General features: G+C 43.8%; 1 protein-coding gene across 2 annotated transcripts; it reads right to left on the bottom strand.

Annotated features, from left to right (window-relative positions):
- Positions 1-5,080: 5,080 nt before the first annotated feature.
- Positions 5,081-19,691, bottom strand: SIAE (sialic acid acetylesterase). 2 transcript variants are annotated; one of them, XM_079955092.1, is made up of 11 exons: positions 19,288-19,691; positions 17,753-17,913; positions 16,545-16,703; positions 15,199-15,371; positions 14,077-14,215; positions 13,388-13,571; positions 11,776-11,885; positions 11,196-11,329; positions 9,896-10,050; positions 7,903-8,098; positions 5,081-6,672 (listed from the first exon to the last, which is right to left on the bottom strand). In XM_079955092.1, exons 2-11 carry the CDS (start codon positions 17,796-17,798, stop codon positions 6,436-6,438), a joined length of 1,533 nt encoding a protein of 510 aa, XP_079811218.1. In that variant the 5' UTR covers positions 17,799-17,913; positions 19,288-19,691; the 3' UTR covers positions 5,081-6,435. The 2 variants fall into 2 exon arrangements, with proteins under 2 accessions (XP_079811218.1, XP_079811217.1); XM_079955091.1 differs by having other exon boundaries at positions 19,171-19,691.
- Positions 19,692-19,754: the final 63 nt, after the last annotated feature.

Consider the following 19,754-nt stretch of genomic DNA (forward strand, 5'->3'; position numbering starts at 1 on the left):
TTTTCACCATTTCAGCGTATGTACATTTAATGCTTTTTCAATGAGAGGAGTATGCAGTGCTATTTTTCTAGGGAAAACGGTGCTGGAACTCACCATGAACACCTACCTTGTGTTATAATGGCAAAGGCACCCATCTGAGTGGAACCAGAATTGAGTTCCTGTGAGTTCTGGCTGAGAAAAATCCCTGGGCATATGTGTTACTCTACGAGGTACGATTTATTGTAGCTCTGGAACAAAGGCTGTATGAGTCCTTTGAAGTGCCAACTCAGCTCTGTTCTGGAAGCAATGAACAAATGTATTATGTTGCACTACACCTGTTTTAGGGACACGGGTCTAAACCACAGAGCCTAGGGCTTGCCGATCAGAAGGTCAGCAGTTCGAATCCCCACAACAGGGTGAGCGCCCGTTGTTCGGTCCCAGCTCCTGCCCACCTAGCAGTTCGAAAGCACGTCAAGTCCAAATAGATAAATAGGTACTGTGAAGGTAATGGGGCCGTTTATATGTCCAGCTGTCCTTTGTCAACAACAAATTGTCACTATTTTTTGTGCTGAATATATGCTATATGGTAATTTATGGACCTAATAGGTATCTAAAGCCATTTTACTTGTTTTGGATGTATATTTTGGAAATGTACATCCAGTTTTTTTAAAAAAATTGCCCCCCCCCCCCCGAGAGTGGAGCTATAGCTTGTTTAGCTTATATGTAAATCCGGCACTGCATATGATGGCCTGACTTTTGCAGCACCATGTGATCGCCATAATAAGAGGCAAAGTGAAGTTTTGCACCTGGGAGAACACAAAATGTCATGACATTCTTGTTACTAGTTTCTCTGGAATGTTCCTGTGGGAAATGGGCTGCTCTACAGCCAATCAATGGTTAGATTCCCCCCCCCCCCCCACTGAATAAATAGCTGCCAGTTTGTATCGGGTTGCCAAGGAAGCCAAGTCTGTTGCTGAGAAGAATACATCCTCAGACATTTTCTTCTCCCTGAACTGTTTTTAAGAGTCTTGAAATCTCTTTCAGGACATATGCATGCTTCTCTTGTCTTTTTGGAAAACAACGACCCACATCCAGGATGTTTTCCCCCGATTCTCTGATTGCAGTTGTCCCGGACCTATACTTTAGATTTACTCAAGAGACAAATGGACTTAAACAATCATGATCAAAGAAAGAGGGGGTGGGGGGGGGAAGATTCTATACATATTTCATAATGAATGCCCAACATTCAGTGAATGTTAACAATCTGAAGAAAGCCTGTCTGAAAACAAATAAACATTTCAAAAGCATATATTAGTGCTGGAGAGCTTCAAAGTAGCTGCCTTGTTTTGCTTTCTTCCTGTTCTTCTCTTAAATATGTATTTTGTTTTTTTACCTTGTGCTTTTATGCTGTGAAACACACCAAGATCTAGGGATGAAGGGCAGTATAATTAATTAATTAGTAGGTAAGTAAAGATTTACATCCTATGCCCTTAAAAAAAATTTTTTTGTGGGCTGTTAGGTTGTTGTTTTTATTTTTATTATGTATTTTGTGGTTTTATATCTTGATTTTATTCTGTGAACCACAAGGAGACCCCCGGGTATAGGGCGGTATATAAATTCAGTAAATAATAAAGGTTATTCAGGTAGCCTGGGCCCCGAGCCATACAGGGGACTTGTGGGTCATAACCAGAACATTGAATGGTGCCAGAAAATGTTGGTAGCCAGTGCAGCCATTCTAACAAGTATTTTCTGTCCTCTGTATAACCAGCTCATCACCAATGTGGCCGCAGCAACATAGTCTCACTGAAGTTTCCAAGGGCTTTTCAATGGCAACCCCACAGAGAGGGGGGGGTTGCGTGTCGAGACCCCACAGCCACTCCTCGTTGGGAAATAACTCACACCAGGACACAGATATTAGGTTTATGTTATTGGACAAATTTTGAGCAGTATTGGCTTAGGCATTGATTGGACCTGACTATACAGTGGTGCCTCGCAAGACGAAAGGGATCCGTTCCGCGATTCTCTTCGTCTAGCGGTTTTTTCGTCTTGCGAAGCAAGCCCATTGACAGCTTAGCGGATTAGCGCTATTAGCGGCTTAGCGGCTTTTAGCGGCTTAGCGGATCAGCTGATAAGCGGCTTAGCGGCTTAGAAAAAGGGGGGGGAGGAGAAAAAACCCGCAGGAACTCGCATGACATTTTCGTCTTGCGAAGCAAGCCCATAGGGAAATTCGTTTTGCGAAGCGCCTCCAAAACGGAAAACCCTTTCGTCTAGCGGGTTTTCCGTCTTGCGAGGCATTCGTCTTGCGGGGCACCACTGTATCCGACTCCTGCCCGCTGTGCAGGAAGTCCAGAAAGGGTAAGCCACCGGTAGGGGGAGCCCTGTCGATGCGAACCAACTCAAGCTCCCCCTGGTATTCCTGTCGGGGTCGTGTCAAGGCCCTAGCCCCCAGCCAGGCTTCGGATAAATCAACACCCCCGGATTCCTTTAACAGAATAACCTTAAGCATGGAGGGGCAGGTGATGGCCACACCTCCCCTCCCCCCCCCAAGGTCAAACAATGCCTAACCGCCACAAGAGCCCAAAGGCTCGCCGCCAAATACCCTCACATCTGTAACCAATGCCTCAAGCCCTCTGCAATATTGGCTAGCCATATATCATTTGCCGTCGCGAAATAAGGCCATTTTACTGAATACAATGGAGGGGTGTGTGATCACCCGGCCATTCAATGCAACCACTTTCTGTGAAATGGAACGATTCAAATGCTTCCGGGCAAGGTCTGTAGTGGCTGGGGAATTGCTGCCACGCCAAGCGCATCTCTCCAATAGCTGCGACCGAAAGAGAGTCATCGTCAGGAAATTCAGCGCAAGAGTGTCCAAGTCCTTTTTGATAGGTATCTTGAGAAACAAGTGCAGCTAGTTTCAAACATGCAAACACACACACGTGTTAAAGAGTGTCGCCACCCTGCGAGGCGGGCTAAGGTGACCGGCCCAATGCTTTGTACCTGCCCACTCTGAAACCCCAGATGTCACCGGGCGGAGATAAGACGGACAGGAGTGCAGGGCGTCATCTTCAGGTTCGGCAGGAGAGGGCAAGTGTTCCTGAGCATGGGTGGAGTGCCTCATCCACACAAAGGGGGGGCTAACCCGGGCAGTGGGGAATAAGTGGGTTTATGGCTATTCCTGCCTGTTGGCCCTTCTGGTTTGGGGCTGCTGGGGCCCAGAGTCCAGCAACGTCTTGAGGGCCATAGAATCCCTGCCCCCCCTGGTGCTTCCACTGTTGCAACTTGGCCGATGGGATTCCGCCTCAAGGGTGCACCTTTAAAGTGGATTTAAAAACTCTATGGGGCTTCTTTGTGCTGAAGAAAGTGAGGGGGAAACACACAGGATTGAAAAGTGCAGGATTAAAATTGCTTCATGCGACATCCTGTTACCTCCTTGCAAACAAATCAAGATGAACATTCAGCAAACTGGTTGTGTGGAAGTGACCAGGGATTGTTGCTCCTGCGTCTGAAAGCAAAGCACCTGTCTTTTATGCTTTTGTGTGCGGATTCCCAGCAAATGGGAAGTCCAGGGCACTTCCAGATGACCTATTTACAGTGGTACCTCAGTTTACGAACTTAATCTGTTCCAGAAGTCCGTTCTTAAACCAAAATGGTTCTCAAACTGAGGCGTGCTTTCCCTAATGAGGCCTCCCACCGCCGGTGCCCTTCCACCATTTGGATTCTGTTCTTAGACCGAGGTAAAGTTCTCAAACCAGGACACTACTTCCGGTTTTGCGGAGTTCATAAACTGAATTGTTTGTAAACAGGACAGTTCTTAAACCGAGGTACCACTGTATTATGAATTTATTCACATTTGTTGGCATGTGATTGCATCCCACCTGAAATTAGTAACAGTCTGGAAACTCTCCCAGCTCCTCTCCTTTCAAGCACTGTATAAACACTTAAGTATTAGATAATGGAGTTGAGAAACAAAGTCACTAATACGTTATAAGAGTCCTTATAAATACAGCAACCTGTTTTTAACACTGTAGTTTTAAATTGCTGAAATCTGCTCTGGGACCTCACCGAGGTGGGTGGTTAAGAAATGAAGAATAAATAATAACAAAGAATAGTGTGCCACTTTGTACACCGACTTGTAAACATTAGAGGAACATAACGAGTGTGTGGGGAAATGCTAGGATCAAAGTGTGAAAATACAGTGGCATTTCTATGCAGAACCCCGTTAAACAAGTTAATTAAAGTGCCCACTAAATTGTACACTGCTCTGGAATCCTATACATGTTTTAAAAATAAAAGTAACGGTCATTCAGCTTATCTTACATAAGTTCTGAGCTGGCTGTGCCTTTTGCATTTTGGGACATTTTGGCTCCACTGCTAACTATTTCATTCTTTATTTTGTTATTTGTCACACATCAGAGTCAGGATTTGCTGAGGTTAAATCTTCTGTCTGTTTTGTCAATAAGGCTGCCACGTTCACAATTTGCAGCTCAATCTTGTGCATATTCACTTAGAAATAAGTCCCACTAGGTTTAGTGGAGCTTACTCCCAGGATTGCATACAGCAGTTTTACCAATTTTTTTAATATTTTCCAAAATAAAAATTTAAAATCGTGTATATTTTGTAGTGTGATTCTTTGCAGGTCACCAGAAAGTTCTGATTGCAATCACAATTATATTTATATCATAGTTTTTACTGTGAAGTCCTACTATGTTCAGTGGTGCTAACTTCTATGGAGGGAACAAAAGTTTGCTATCCTATATACACTTAGTTGAGAGTAAGCCCCATTCTACTTTCTATGGAGGTATGTATAGGTTAGCAACTGTGTGTGCAAATGTATAACATGTGTTAAGTCTTCTGTTTCCAGATCAGAGTACTTACGCCTCTAAACACATCCATTAGGGTAATGAGAAATGCACAAACTCATGTTTGCAACCTCACTCAAGCTGCAAATGTAAACTGTGACTGTATAAAACGGCAAGCGTTAATTTTAACATAGGTGTAATACGCTCAGAATAGAATGAATGCGGCCATCTCTAACTCCTGCACTCTCTGACTTTGTTTGCTATTAAATTCAAAAGTACAACATTACAACAACACACTGTTGGTATTTAATTTCCTAAATTTTATTTGTAAAGGCACAACTGAGGAAACCAAAGTGCTATATTCCCAACTTTTGAACTGACTCCTTTAAGCTGTGCTTGAAAAGAGCTGTTTGAACTGCTGCAATTTGCCAGAGAAAGTATTTACCCTCACATGCTGTAAAAAGTTGGGCCCAATTAACAAAATCTTAGTGAGTTAAAGGTATGAGTTTTAATAAAATAAGCGTATATGAAAATCTGCATATGAGAGGGGGGAAGTTCTACAGAAGACTTTGTGTTTACACAATGCATTCGAGGATCACAGCAGTCAAAAGGCTGGCTCTCTGTTTCTCTAAAGCAGACATGCAATAAGTTCCACTTAAGTGGTGAAGTCAATCAAGTTTATCACAATCCTCTACTGGAAAAACTTCCATAGCTTCTGGCTGTGGCCAAATATTTTCATAGTGATAAGTAGAAAAATACTAATACTCCCTTTTTGGGGGGGCAAGGGATGTGGGTGGCGCTATGGTCTAAACCACTGAGCCTCTTGGGCTTGCCAATCAGAAGGGCGGTGGTTTGAATCTGTGCAACGGGGTGAACTCCCGTTGCTCAGTCCCAGCTCCTGCCAACCTAGCAGTTTGAAAGCATGCCAGTGCAAGTAGATAAACAGAAAGCTTTCTGTGGACAAATGCTGGCTCCCTCGGCCTGAAAGCAAGATGAGCGCCGCAATCCCATAGTCGCCTTTGACTGGACTTACGGTAACTGCCCAGGGGTCCTTTACCTTTTAACGTTACCATACTCCCTTTTTCAAAGTAGAAGCCTGGTAACAAAATTAGGGCATTTCAATATAGAATTTAATCTATGTGGAATAGAGTTGTATGTGTTACTCCAGGTGGAACAATTTATTGTAGTTCTGGAACAAAAGCTGCAGGGGAAACCCAAGAGAGAGTCCCCTCGAGAGCCAACTCAGCTATGTTCTAGAAGCAGCAAACAAACGTATTATGTTGCAGCACTACACCTGTTTTAGTCTGAAGCCGTGGTCCAAATTAGGTCTTTTCCTTTGGACAGCTGCACAGAGAGAATTTTGAGCAGGTTTGCCTTGTTTCACCAAGATGATGCTGTTGCTGCAAAAATTCAGAGCAGGCAGTGAAGAAGGGACCATTAAAGGTTCATGCAGGTGCTAAGTGCAATGAAAGTTCCCCAGCAGCAACTTCTATATAATCTTTTCTGAGGAGTAAGCAACCACAACCCCCAATTTTAAGGTTTTTCTCTCTCTCTGTCAGAGAGGTTTACTACATATTCTGCCACTACAATTTTTCAGAACTTCATACGGCAGCCTGTGAGGCCAAAATCTAAGATTGTCCACCCATCTTTCTGCTCACGATATATTCCAACCAGAGTTCTTCTGCGAAAATGTGATGAACGGAGGGGCAGGCAATCCTTCTGTGTTGTAAATAGGACATAGCTTGTAGTCGCATGGCCAATCATTCCACGCATAGCGGAGGCCAACGGTGCTATTTGGGCATTCTGGGTTGTGCAGAATCACTGTGTGGGAAGCGCTGGTAGCAATGGATACTGGGCTCCAATGGCACAATGACTCTGCAGAGCAGCACACCTGCCGAAGAGAGAGATAGAGGACTTACCCAAACTTGCTTCAGATGAAGCCCTAGGAACTAAAGCCCTAGAATGGTAGAGTCATTCCACACATGTAGCTCCTTTTCAGCTTGTGGAAGATGCACTTGGCACCAGACTCTGGGCCAAAGTACACATTATTCAGTGCAGCCATGATCAGGCATGCTGATGTTTTGATCTGCCCCCCACCACAAAGCAGTCAATGGGGAATGGAAATTAGATAGAAGCAGCAGTGCTAGGCAAGAGGGCATGTAACCCTTTCCCCACCATGTTGTCTTCCTCATCTAATCCCAGGGTGGATCTGATTTAAATCACGATTTAAATCACTAGACAGTAAGACTTGATTTAATTTTTTATTTTTTTTACAGAAAGATTCTTGCGGGTATAATCTTAATATTTACAACCAGATGAAGGTTTCATTTTTGGAATAATCAGTTTTCAGACTAGTTTTTACAGTTGTATCAAAAATTACAGATTTGGTTATACTATTAGAAATACACAGACAGATAATTATGAAATTATTGTGAGGTTTAATAAGTTAACTGTTTATAATTGGACAACTTTTCTACTGTGCTTTATTGGAAGGAGAAAAATAGTCATTTCCTTAATAACAATTTAAACAATTTATTTAGCTAAAACAATAACATTATAGCATATGTACTCATGTTTGTTAATTGATGTGGTTAAACCATTTTTTAAAATAAAACTTAGGCTGAGTTTTAGCACACAGGAAAAACTTAAAACAAATCCTTATTTCCTGATGAATAGGCTTTGGACAATAATGTAACTTAAATAAAACCTATCTTTAGAAAGATTTTTCCTCCAGAAGCATTTTATTCTTAAAAACCCCAATTTAAATAAAAATCAATTTTATTATTATTATTTTTTAAAAAACCATTGATTTTTACCCACCCTGTCTAATCCTATTTCTCCACTCCTGAAGTTGCTACAAAGCCCATTTAAGGGGAATAATATAATACTGGCATCTAATATTGATATCTGAATTGTTAAAAACATAAAAGGATAGAAATATAGCAGGTCCACATGCGTTCGGTCTGTTCTTTCTTATGGGACACAAACCAGGCTGGCGCTGCTGGATTCAGGAATGAGTAAACTGGACGAATGAACGGCTTGTCTAATGGACAGCACAACCCTGTGTTTTTCCCACATGGTACACGGCAGAAAGAGTACCCCTTTCCCCTGCGGTTCTTACCTCAAACGTGTCATTGGTCAAGCGGCGAAGCAGGATATCTCCTTTATAGGAGACATTGATACTTTTGCGGGCTACATCCACCTGCACTCTCTCAGGGTATGGGCCTTGGAAAGCGATGCTTTTATCACCGTACGCTAATGCCAAGGCACCACGGAGCAATCGAGAGGCCACTGTCTGCTTATCTCGAGGATGGATGCTGCAAAGCAAGGGAAAGTAGCAGGGGGAGGGAAGAAAGGAGGGGATTACTACTGGGGTTATGTTCAGTCCTCAGCCCTGCAGATTTACTGAGCTAAGGTAGGTACTGGGTTCAAAACACGAAACCAACCATTTTTTCCAGTTCTCATAAAAATTCCATTTAGCTCTCATGAATGTAGAGAAACGTTATGCTAGCTGAGAACAATTGTCTTAGTTGAGGTTCATAACAGTTGTCTGAGGAAGGAGGGCAACAGATTGAGGAACGCCCTCCCCCCACAATAGCTCTTAGCTGTCCACCTACTGCCACTGTCCCTAGTCTTCTTTTTTCCTCACCCCCATCTCTATACAGTCTCCATCCTTGGCTCTGCCCCTCTCTCCATGCTTTTTGTCATTCCATTCTCCCCCTAAAAATCTCGAAGAGATAGCAAGTTATGCAGTACATGGAAGAATACAGCAAAAGTGCTTAATCCAGTTTCCTAGAGGCTGCCATGAGCAACCAATCAGCAAACGCTATGAAAAGCTCTTTCATCAAGTCCTTGATGCAGTCTCTCAGCTGATTGTCTTTTTCTATCTACTGTTAAATAGAAGGAGCATAACTCAGTGTTGTAGCCACTGCAGTGCTAAGTAAATAGTTCCATGGGCAAGGATTTCTGCTCGCACAATGAAGCTTCCCCCTCCTCACACATGCCTCCTTAATTTGTTCTGAGTGTTCTCCATACCCTCCAGAACAGATTTGAGGGTCTAGGGTGCTAACAGAACAAGTCCTTTGGATACCAGACAATAGATCATGGGTTCTATTTTTAGTATTCCCAGGCAGGGTTAGAACAGAAGTTCTGAAGTTCAGGAGAGCTGCTGCCAGTCACTTGAGAGACTCTCTCTGAGATGAACCAATGGTCTGACTCAGTTTAAGGCAGATCCCTATGCTATCTACTCCTACCTTTTCTGCCGTGCTTCTCTTGGACACTGACCACTTCCCTGTCTTATGTGTAATAAATAATAATGGTAATATTTATACCCTGCCCATCTGGCTGGGTTTCCCCAGTCACTCTGGGCGGCTCACAGGACATATCAGAACATACTAAAACATCAAACATTAAAAACTTCCTGATACAGGACTGTCTTCAGATATCTTCTAAAAGTCAGGTAGTTGTTTGTTTCCTTGACACCTGAAGGGAGGGTGTTCCACAGGGAAGGTGCCACTACCAAGAAGGCCCTCCGCCTGGTTCCCTGTAACCTTGCTTCTCACAGGGAGGAAACCAGCAGAAGACCCTTGGAACTGGACCTCAGTGTCCAGGCTGAAAGATGGGGATGGAGATGCTTCTTCGGGTATACTTGGCTGAGGCCGTTTGGGGCTTTAAAGGTCAGCACCAGCACTTTGAATTGTGCTCAGAAACACACTGGGAGCCAGTGAAAATCCTTTAGGACCGGTGTTATACGGTCCCGGCGGCCACTTCCAGTCACCAGTCTAGCTGCTGCATTCTGCCAGCAGCTGGACCAGACCCAGCTGGGACAGCAGCTGTTCTCATGTATGGCAGCAGCTGTACCCGTTTCTCCTTCCACTGTTCCTCTCTCTCTCTCCCCTGCATCATGCCTCTGCCTCCCAGGCTATCCATCTCCTCCCTCCACCTGTCTGAAGAGCATTGGTGTAGATTCTAGGTCATCTTAGACACCTGGCGAATAAGAGGCAAAGGTTTCCATCTCCAGATGCCTTCTGTTATAGAAGAGATTTGGCTACCTGAAAATCTTTATGGATGGTTTGGGCGGGTTTGGACGAAGAAAGAAAGTGGGCTATCTTTACCTTCCATAGGGGGAATTTTCATCACCAAGATCTATAGTCACAGCCATGAAAGTATTGAGCATTTTCTTATTAGGGACAAAGCCATAGTCTGCTGTTTGGTGCCATCGAATACGTGCAAAGTTGTCATTATGTTCAACAGAGCGAACTGTAGATAACTGCAACACAGAACAACATTTGATATTCTGAGACGAAACCTATCTCCAGCTGTGGATGTCATAGAATTATTTTTGTCTGTGCTTCCTGCAGACAGACATGGCTTAATGACAGCATCTGCAGCATATATCTAAAGCATTCTTATACCACTTTAGCAGCCACAAAGAATTTCAGGAGTTGTTGATGGTTAAGGCTGCTGGGAAATGTGGGTCTGTGAGGTAAGCACCCTTAGCAAACCACAGTTCCCAAGATTCTTTAAGGGAAGCCATGCCTGTTGAATCAGAGTGACAACTCTAAGCAAACAGTGTGCATGTTGCCCATCAGGAACATACGGACTGTGGAAAATAGGACACCTACACATTTTGGGATCACAGTTATGGCAATGGTGGGAGGAGCAATACAGGCCAGCAGAAAAGGAACCACTGTTGGAAATATCCCCTGCAGCAGACCCAGAACCTGCCTTCTGATCCAGGATACAGAGAAGGGAGAGTTTTCTACAGCATGGGGGGTTAGCTATTCCAGACTTGAGGACCACATCACCACCTTGCATACCCTGTGGGAACGGCATGCCAGTGGTGGTGATGGCTACTCCATAGATGCTCACACTGTGAACCGTACACACATCACATACACACCAGATCATGAACGGGCAGGCGACTCGGCTGGCTACAACAGACCCACAGGCTGCTTCTGCGTTACAGACATAGACAAAGGCATCAACTGTCATATTGCTAAGGAAAGACATCGGAGATGTAAGGCCACACAAAGAATTCACCTGAATTACTCTGTTATCCAAGACTCAAGCCTGCTCCTAAGAATGGCACCCACATTCCAAAGCCTACCACCCTGTCTTCCATCATTTGTAGAATCACTTAACCACCAGCAGTATTGAAGGGTGTTGAGAAACCCACAATGTGATCATGTCAGGACATGGAGTGAGTGGTTCTACACAATATGTATTGGGGAGGGGGCTGAGGTCTGAAGACAAATGTGAGAAAATACTCGGCTGTAGTGCAAGACGTAGGAAATAGCTAGGATGGGAGACAAATTGATACCGCCTCCCGCTGCTTGCACAAAGTGCTGCCTTCCTGCAGTTGTCTCAAAGCTGATAGCTCAGGGCTCAAGCCACCACCCTACGGCCATTTACCTGGACGAAGCCAAAGGGAAAGTACCGCTGAGTTTGCCAATCAGACCCTTCGTGGAAGCCTTTCCGCCAGTCTTCTATGAGTGCGGGAAATGTGCAGTTGTACAGACTGGTGTCTATAAGGGTGTTCGCTTCACCTGTGGTAGGGCACACAAAGCAGGAAATAGCCCAGATGGGGTAACTATAGTGACACAATGCCTGCTCAACTCTGTTGTGGGGCCTACCAGTATACCTGAAGGAGCGTCTCCACCCCCATCATTCTGCCCGGACACTGAGGTCCAGCGCCAAGGGCCTTCTGGCAATTCCCTCCCTGCGAGAAGTGAGGTTACAGGGAACCAGGCAGAGGGCTTTCTCGGTAGTGGCGCCCACCCTGTGGAACGCCCTCCCATCAGATGTCAAGGAAATAAACAACTATCTGACTTTTAGAAGACATCTGAAGGGAAGTTTTAAATGTTATATGTTTTATTACTTATTCTTATTCTTCTTATTATTATTATTTTGGAAGCTGCCCAGAGTGGCTGGGGAAACCCAGCCAGATGGGAGGGGTATAAATAATAATTTTATTATTATTATTAATACCTACCTTGATACCAAATAACACCTTGGAGGGTCATGTTGAGAAAAGGGTGAATCATGGCATTCCAGAGCACCGATAACACTTTGGGGCCAGAATCAATGGATAAGGAAGCAGCCCTGCAACATACGAGATCGACCAATTAGAAAAGAATTTACAGCAAGCAGCCAATGCTTGATTTCCAGCTGGTGAAGCACTTTTCTGAATATTTGTGATCAGAGAGTGCTGAAGGATTAAGCACACATTTACACAGCTCAGGCTATGTTATTGCATTGTTCTGAAGCTGTCCTGGTCATATATGTCTTACCAGAGGCTTTTAAACGTAACTCTTTAAAAAAAATGTTTCAATGGTTTTTCATAAAGTAGAATACATTAGCAACATCATTTATTTTGTCATGGTATCTGTACACCTCAGAGAAAATATGCCCCTCACTGAACTCATCCTATTTGTGCAAATATCTTGTTACATACACCTCTCTCATTACTGTCAGAATAAAACAGCAAAACTGTAGAAAAGCTTTCATGCCGATAACATGTTCAAGGACTGAACCCTTTAAACCATGTTAGAACTAAACCAAGAGAAAACACCAGCTTTCCCAGCTCATGGAATATGCTTCCTCAATAAAAAAAGGTAAAGGTAAAGGACCCCTGGACAGTTAAGTCCAGTTAAAGGTGACTATGGGGTGCGGAGCTCATCTTGCTTCAGGCCAAGGCAGCTGGTGTTTGTCCACAGACAGCTTTTCCAGGTCATGTGGCCAGCATGACTAAACCACTTCTGGTGCAACGGAACACCATGACAGAAACCAGAGCACACAGAAACGCTGTTTACCTTCTCGCCACAGCGGTACCTATTTATGTATTTGCACTGGTGTGCTTTCAAACTGCTATGTTGGCAGGAGCTGGGACAGAGCAACAGGAGCTCACTCTGTTGCAGGGATTTGAACCACTGACCTTATGATCAGAAAGCCCAAGAGGCTCAGTGGTTTAGACCACAGTGCCACCCGCGCCCCATATTTCCACAATATGTGTCAATGGTTAAGACAAATTCATGGAGGATAAGGTTATCAATGGTTTCTAGTCATGAGAGCTACACTGCTGCCTTCAGGATCAGAGGTAACATGCTTCTGGATACTAGGTGATGGAGGAAAGAAGTAAGTGGTTATTGCCCCTGTGTCCTGCTTGGGGACCTCCTAAACGTAACTGGTTGGCTTCTGGGCGGGGAAAGTATACTCTTCTTACATTCCTATCATAATGATTGCAGGGTCTAAGGTTATTCATCCGACCTGTAAGAAACTAGGCACAAGTCAGGCAACTGCACTGCCTTTCTAGTGCTAAATGGGATTACGCCAGGGGTACGGAAATTTGCAACCCTCCAGATGTTGTTTGACTCCAACTCCTATCAGCTTAGCCAATGGTTAAGGAAGATGGGAGTTTGAGTCCAACACCATCTGCAGGACCACAGGTTGTGTGGATGCTTGTGTGCTGTTTCCGCACAGGAAGGAGGTGCTGCAAAGCCAGTGAGCACACAATATTCTGTAATAGTGGAAAGCATTCAGTGTACTGAGGAACCAGTCTAACACGGCTGGAAGGAACAGAGCATACTGTCATTAACTCTCCTTACTTTTTAGAGTATCCTGAGATTGCACATTCCCGCAGTGCCCTCTTGGAAGACCAGGCCTCTATTGGTGTCCCTCCCCAGGAGGAGTCTATCAGTCCTATGGGATACTTGAGCTTCTCAAATAAATACCGGCCAAAGAGCCAGCACACAGCAGAGAAGTAACTGAAGTCTCCATGGCCAAGGTTCTCTGTTCAATGCAATGTTAAAAGAAACTTTAGAGCATATACAAACTTGCAAACTAATAGTGCAACTAAGTGTAATACACAACTAAATGCTGTATTACAAAAATAATTTCTGCTGCTGTATTTTCATATATTAGCCATTGTACAGCTGTGATAGATCAGGGAATGGAATACTGAAGAACTACTACATGCTCTGCTGAAGCAGCTAATGTTGGCCACTCTCAGAAACTGTGTAGCAGGCTGTGTGGATCATCATGTATCTGAGCCAGAATGAAAGTGCCCGTTGATCGGCGGAGATATTTGAGATGCTTGCTTCCATTAACTAAATCTTCAAGGTCTTTTTTTACCTTGAAGTCCATGGTACAGTTCAGGAAGGAAAATTGTTCAACTCTTACTCCACTGGCCAAACCACAAACAGAAGATGCCTGCTTTTGACAGAACACACTCAAAACCTCTGCTTCAGATGGTTTGCCGGAGGTATTGCTTTTTTTTAAAAAAAAAGGCTCTTACTGGCTGTCGGAATAGACCACGGCAAGCTGACGCTGGCAAGGTCCTGCAGTTCCACTTCGGACTGGACAAGACCGGCTGAAAACACACGGACGAGTGAGTAATGGGAAGCCTCTGCAAGCTCCTTGCTGGCATTGAATATCTAGGAAACAGGGCAGATTCTACTGAAATACAGGTAAGCAAAATTCGAAACAAAGCCCTCAAATATACGGACAGGACAAAGTAACCCAAATCTAGTCCGGGGATGGTACTCATAAGAAAGAGTTATAAAGAACTGGGAATTTCTCTTACACAAGCTGCAGAACCCCCCCCCCCCCAAGGAAAAAGAAGGCCAAAATCTTATACTATTTCAAACCAAAAGTAGAAGATACAAGAAACATGGAGAGCCTGCACACTCACGAATGGTCTGTCGACTGTACCTGGCATGGGAAGCATATGGAAGCAAACGGAGGAGGGGAGGAAGTCGATCTGGCAACTGAGCTACAAGCAACTTTAGAAAACGAGGTCCCTGAGGCCCGACTGGAGCAGGAGTCACTATTGGGAGACTCAGAAACTAGGACAAACGAGCCCACCCAATCCCCTCAGCCCGGAGAGAAGGCAGGATCCCCTGCCTTGACTGAGTCGGAGGAGTGGCTGAACAACACAAGAGCACAATATTTGTGTTGTCTTCTAATCCACATTTAGCTGTCAGCCTGTAAGCTTATCAAATTCATTCCCATTTGCATGTGCTGCAACCTCCTGAAGCAAAGCAATGGCCCTAATTGCAACCTGTGAATTCAGACATAATAGCAAACCTGAAAGAAAGCCTGAACCCATGGTTTCAGATCTGGATTTGTCAGCAACAATAAAATCAAAGTTTGGGAGGCAGGCTCAGGTTTGGCTCAAGGGTAGAAACCTCTAGCTCTCCAAATGTTGTTAGACTCCAGTTCTCATCAGCCCCAGCCAGTATGGCCAGTGGTCAGAGATGATGGGAGTTGTTGTTGAGCAACATCTATAGGGTCATTAGTTTCCCACCCCTGCATAAGCAACAGAAATCATGGTTTTGCATATTGTCCGAACTTGGCCTTTATCAGTACTTTTCCTCCCAATGGAGCATATGCTGCACTCTATAGTGATGTGGCTTACCTGAGAAACTGTCATTTCCATGTTACTTTGTCCACTACAAAACCAGACATCTCCAAAGTAGACATCGTTCAACGTCACATTTGATTCCTGTCCCATCCAGTATTGCCGTATATGTATATTGAAAGGGCCACCTTGGGCCATAGGACTCAGGAGTACTTTCCAGATCCCAGAGCCTTTTTTTTTGGGGGGGGGGGAGAGAGAATTTACAAAGATCTCAGGCTTAGATAATTTATTATGGTCAAAGACTAGCTCACATAACATAACACAATAAAAACAGCGTTCATAAAGATAAAATATACAATTGGAGCAGATTGCAGCAATAGCTCATGAATTAAAATTGAGAAATATACATACACCTATACAACTGAGATTTGGGCTACCATAAAAAGTTGACCCTGAGGCACCCCAAAGGGCAATTTCAGCATTTCCCTAGTAAGCTATTTTATTCTAGAGGATGATCTGTGCCTACAAATCTAGGCGCAGAGTCTGGCTACCAGCCAGGTCGTCTTAGGATCTTTGCCTAAGAGGAGAGAATTAAGTTTAGACTTGTCTGAAAGATCGGCGAGCCTCCTCAGCAAAGGATCAATGGTGTCTCTACGAATCTCAACATAAAAAGGACACCTAAGATCTCAGGCTTATTATCATATGGAATCTGTTCCAAGGAAAGTATACATGCCTAAACCAAGCCAACAGATTGCCAGAATCTCGGACCAACGATTCCTCCATTTTATCAATGCTTAACTTTTGTCACAAGAAACATTCCCTCTTTATGGGATCCCTGTACCATACTGGTACTCACAGAAGTATGCAATAGAGGCACAAAGAAGTCAAATAAAGTTGTGCCGTTCAGGAGACTGTGTGTTAGGATTGGGCAGTGGGGCAAGCTTTATATACTTTAAGAATGTAAGAACCCAAATGAATCAGACCAAGAGCCATGACCATAGTGGCCTATAGATGCCTCTGGAAAGCCCACAGGCAGGACATAAGCATAACAGCATTCTCCCACTTGTGATCCACAGCAATTGGTGCTCAGAGACATATTGCCTCCGAAACTGAAGCTAATACTTGTTTAGATGAAATATGTTTGTGCCACCTTTAACATCTAAAAATATTCTCAAGGTGGTTTGTAAAACAAAAACATGGAGCAATAATACATAGTTGGATGCAACCCCACGGCTAGTAGCTTTATCCTCCATGAATCTGCTTAATCTCTTTTACAGCCACCCAAGCTGGTGGTCATTACATCTGTTGGCAACATATCTGAGAATTTAAGGAAGCAATGTGTAAAAACTACAATTCTGCTTTGTGTTGGCTCTGAATCCACCACTTTAATCTGCCTTTTTTACCTTTAATGTCTGTCATTTTTTCCATAACGTTGCGATCCTTAGAAACAGTCACTATTATGTTGGCGCCAGGATCCCCATAGCCCCATATGACGGCCTGACTTGGTTGCTTCTGCAGTACCATGTGATCGCCATAATAGGAGGCAAGACGAAGCGTAGCACCTGGGAGAACACAAAATGTCATGACATTCTTGTTAGTAGTTAAGGTTTCTCTGGAATGTTCCTGTGGGAAATGGGCTGCTTTGCAACAGTTAGATTTTTTCTGATTGCAGAAACAGCTGCCAGTCTGTATCAGGTTGTCAAGGAAGCCAAGTCTGTTAGTGAAAAGAGGAACAGATCCTCAGACATTTTACTTTTCTTCACCCTGAATTGTTCTTAGAGTTCAAGAAAATATTTCATATGCATGCTTCTTTTGGCTTTTTGGAGAACCCCTCCCCAGGATGCTTTTTCATATATATATTTTTGTTGAAAGTATTTTTTACTGAATTATTAGCCATATAACCCAAATAACAAAATACAACTTAAGAAGGCAAACACATAAAAACTAAACACAACGAAAGCAAGCATGGTATGGGATGTTACATTCACATTAAAAAACCCGATGAAGCTGGTTAGCTGGATATCTGCAATATGATACACAGACACATAAACCTATTACTGAAACCTTGCATGCAACTTTTCCCAGCATCCACACTGACATCAAAAGGCCACCCCATAAATTATCCCCATTTAATCCAGATACATTCTTTCCAGGGAAAATCCAGTAAGTTTAAAACAAAAAACCTGTTTCCAGTCACCGGCTAGCAATATCTGAACTGCTTTATTAATATTAAGCCCCTGACTTAATATGAAAAGTGTGATGAGAGGAAAGTGAAATGCTGAAAGCACAGGGTAGTGACAGTTACACTGAAAAAAAAGTGACAGTTACACATTTTTTTTATTGTGCTAGGAATCACGGTTCTGGTTGTTGTGCTCCAACGCTTCCCACAAAAAACCTCTCTCTGTGCTTGCTATTAGTTTTGTTTTTTGAAAGAACTGCAATCCCTTCACATCAGGAGATTCAAATAGGAAGGTGAATAAACACGAAAGTTCTGTGACTAATGTGAATATAGTTGCTACCGTTTCAAATTTCCCCTCTAGCCCTTTTGTGTACATGTCTCCTAGCAAAGGACATTTTCCTGTTAGGGGCAGCTCCCGCCCTCTGTACTCACCTGCCCTCCAAACCAACAGCAACACAAGCAGCACAGAAGCAGCCATGGCCCCTCTGACCAAACAAAAGCAGGAAGTAACACCACGTGATTCTAGGGCATGCAGAATTCCAGCAGCCAGTTTATCTTAAAGAGGCGAGGTTCCTTGTGATCTCACAACTGACCTGGGGCAAAAAAAAGGGGGTGGGTGGGGCATGATTTCCATTTGAAAGCTTAGTACAGAAAAGGCAATGCACATTTTAATAAATACCCTCCACCAGCTAGAATGCTATATAACACGATTTCTGCTTTATTCAGCCATATGGCTTCAGGCCTGCCAAAGATAGGAATAGGTAGCCTTTGCAGTATCGTAGCCTAACATTTCTTACCCCAGCCTCTTACCATCCCTACCAGAAATATATACCCGACTCCCCAAATTTGGGCTTCAGGAGTAGCCTCTTATTGCAGAGCCTTTGAGCACATGTCTAGACTTCTGTTCCTCCTGAGAAATTACCTGGACACATTAGCGAAGAATTGTCTGTTGAGCAAAGGATTGCAGGAGTACACAGCATTGCAACCATCGACTATCTACAAATCCCATGTCAAATCGGTAAAATATGTTAATATTACTCTTGATTTAACAACACACTTATATCCCACCCTTACTCCGTAGAGCTCAAGGTGGTTTTCACAACTTCCAACAACTTTATTCCAGAACCTTCAGAGCCTAAACTAGGCTATGGTGAATAATGATTTTGATAATATTTTTTATTAGTTTTCAATTACAACAATCCAATAAGAGCTTCATGATAACAATGCCAAATTATAATACAATTTCTAATACAAATCATTCAAATACCAAATTATATAATTTAGGCAGCCTTCCGCGTGCTAGAATTGATGGTTTCTATAATTTCTATAATAAGTGAATGATGATTTTGGCTCAAGAGTCCTTTATGACAGATGGGGACTACGGCTCCCCCCAGTCTCTCCCCTCCTCATTTTTAAATTTATTTTAACAAAGTAATAATAATAGATAATAATAAAAACCCCAGCATCTTAACCCCTTCGGCCAGAACAATCTCTTTGCATTTTATTTTTATCTCGCCTTTCCTCCCCAAGATCAAAGCAATGTATGCAATTGCTCACAACTCCTCTGTGAGAGGCTCAGGTGCACAGCTGACCCAGAGGAAGCCCACGGCCTAACAAGGACTCACACCAGTCTCCCTTGGGCAACCCTGGCACCCCAACAGAGCACACCAGCTGGGGGCTTTGTACCTGCCCGCTCCCTACTGAGCACCATAAGGGGGCAGCTTAGGCCCTAAAAACCTCAGATGTTGCCGGGTGGAGGGGCTCCCACCTTCCCTACCAGAAATATATACACGACTCCCCAAATTTGGGCTTCAGGAATAATCTCTTATTGTGCACGTGTCTATACTTACTTGCAAGATTACTTGTAATGAGCAGTACACTGGGGATTAGTGACCTGTTTTCCAATTCCATTATTTTATGTGTTTTTTTTTAAAAAGCACTTGCTGAAATTGCTCCTGAGAAATTACCTGGACACATTAGCAAAGAATGGTCTGTTGAGCAAAGGATGAAGGTACATAGCAATTCCGACTGTCTCTACAAATCCCATAATGTCAAATGGGTCAAATATGTCAGCATTACTCTTGATTTAACCATGCATTTCTATCCCGCCTTTCTTCTGGAGAGTCCAAGGCTTCAACAACTTTATTCCAGAACCTTCAGGCTATGGCGCAGGATGATTTTGGCTCAAGAGTCTTTTATGACTCCCACAGCCTCTTAACTCCTTCGGCCAGAACAATCTCTTTGCATTTTATTTTTACCCGGCCTTTCCTCCCCAAGACCGAAGCAACCTATGGGATTGCTCACAACAACCCTGCTCAGGTGCGCGGCTGGCCCAGAGTTAGCCCGCGGCCTACCAGGCGCTGGCGTCGGAGCCTCCCTTGGGCAGCCGCGGCACCCTAACAGGGCGCAGCTTAGGCCGCGGCCCTGAATCCCC

The sequence above is a fragment of the Podarcis cretensis genome (genome assembly GCF_951804945.1).
Source record: "Podarcis cretensis genome assembly, chromosome: 15".
NCBI lineage: Eukaryota > Metazoa > Chordata > Lepidosauria > Squamata > Lacertidae > Podarcis > Podarcis cretensis.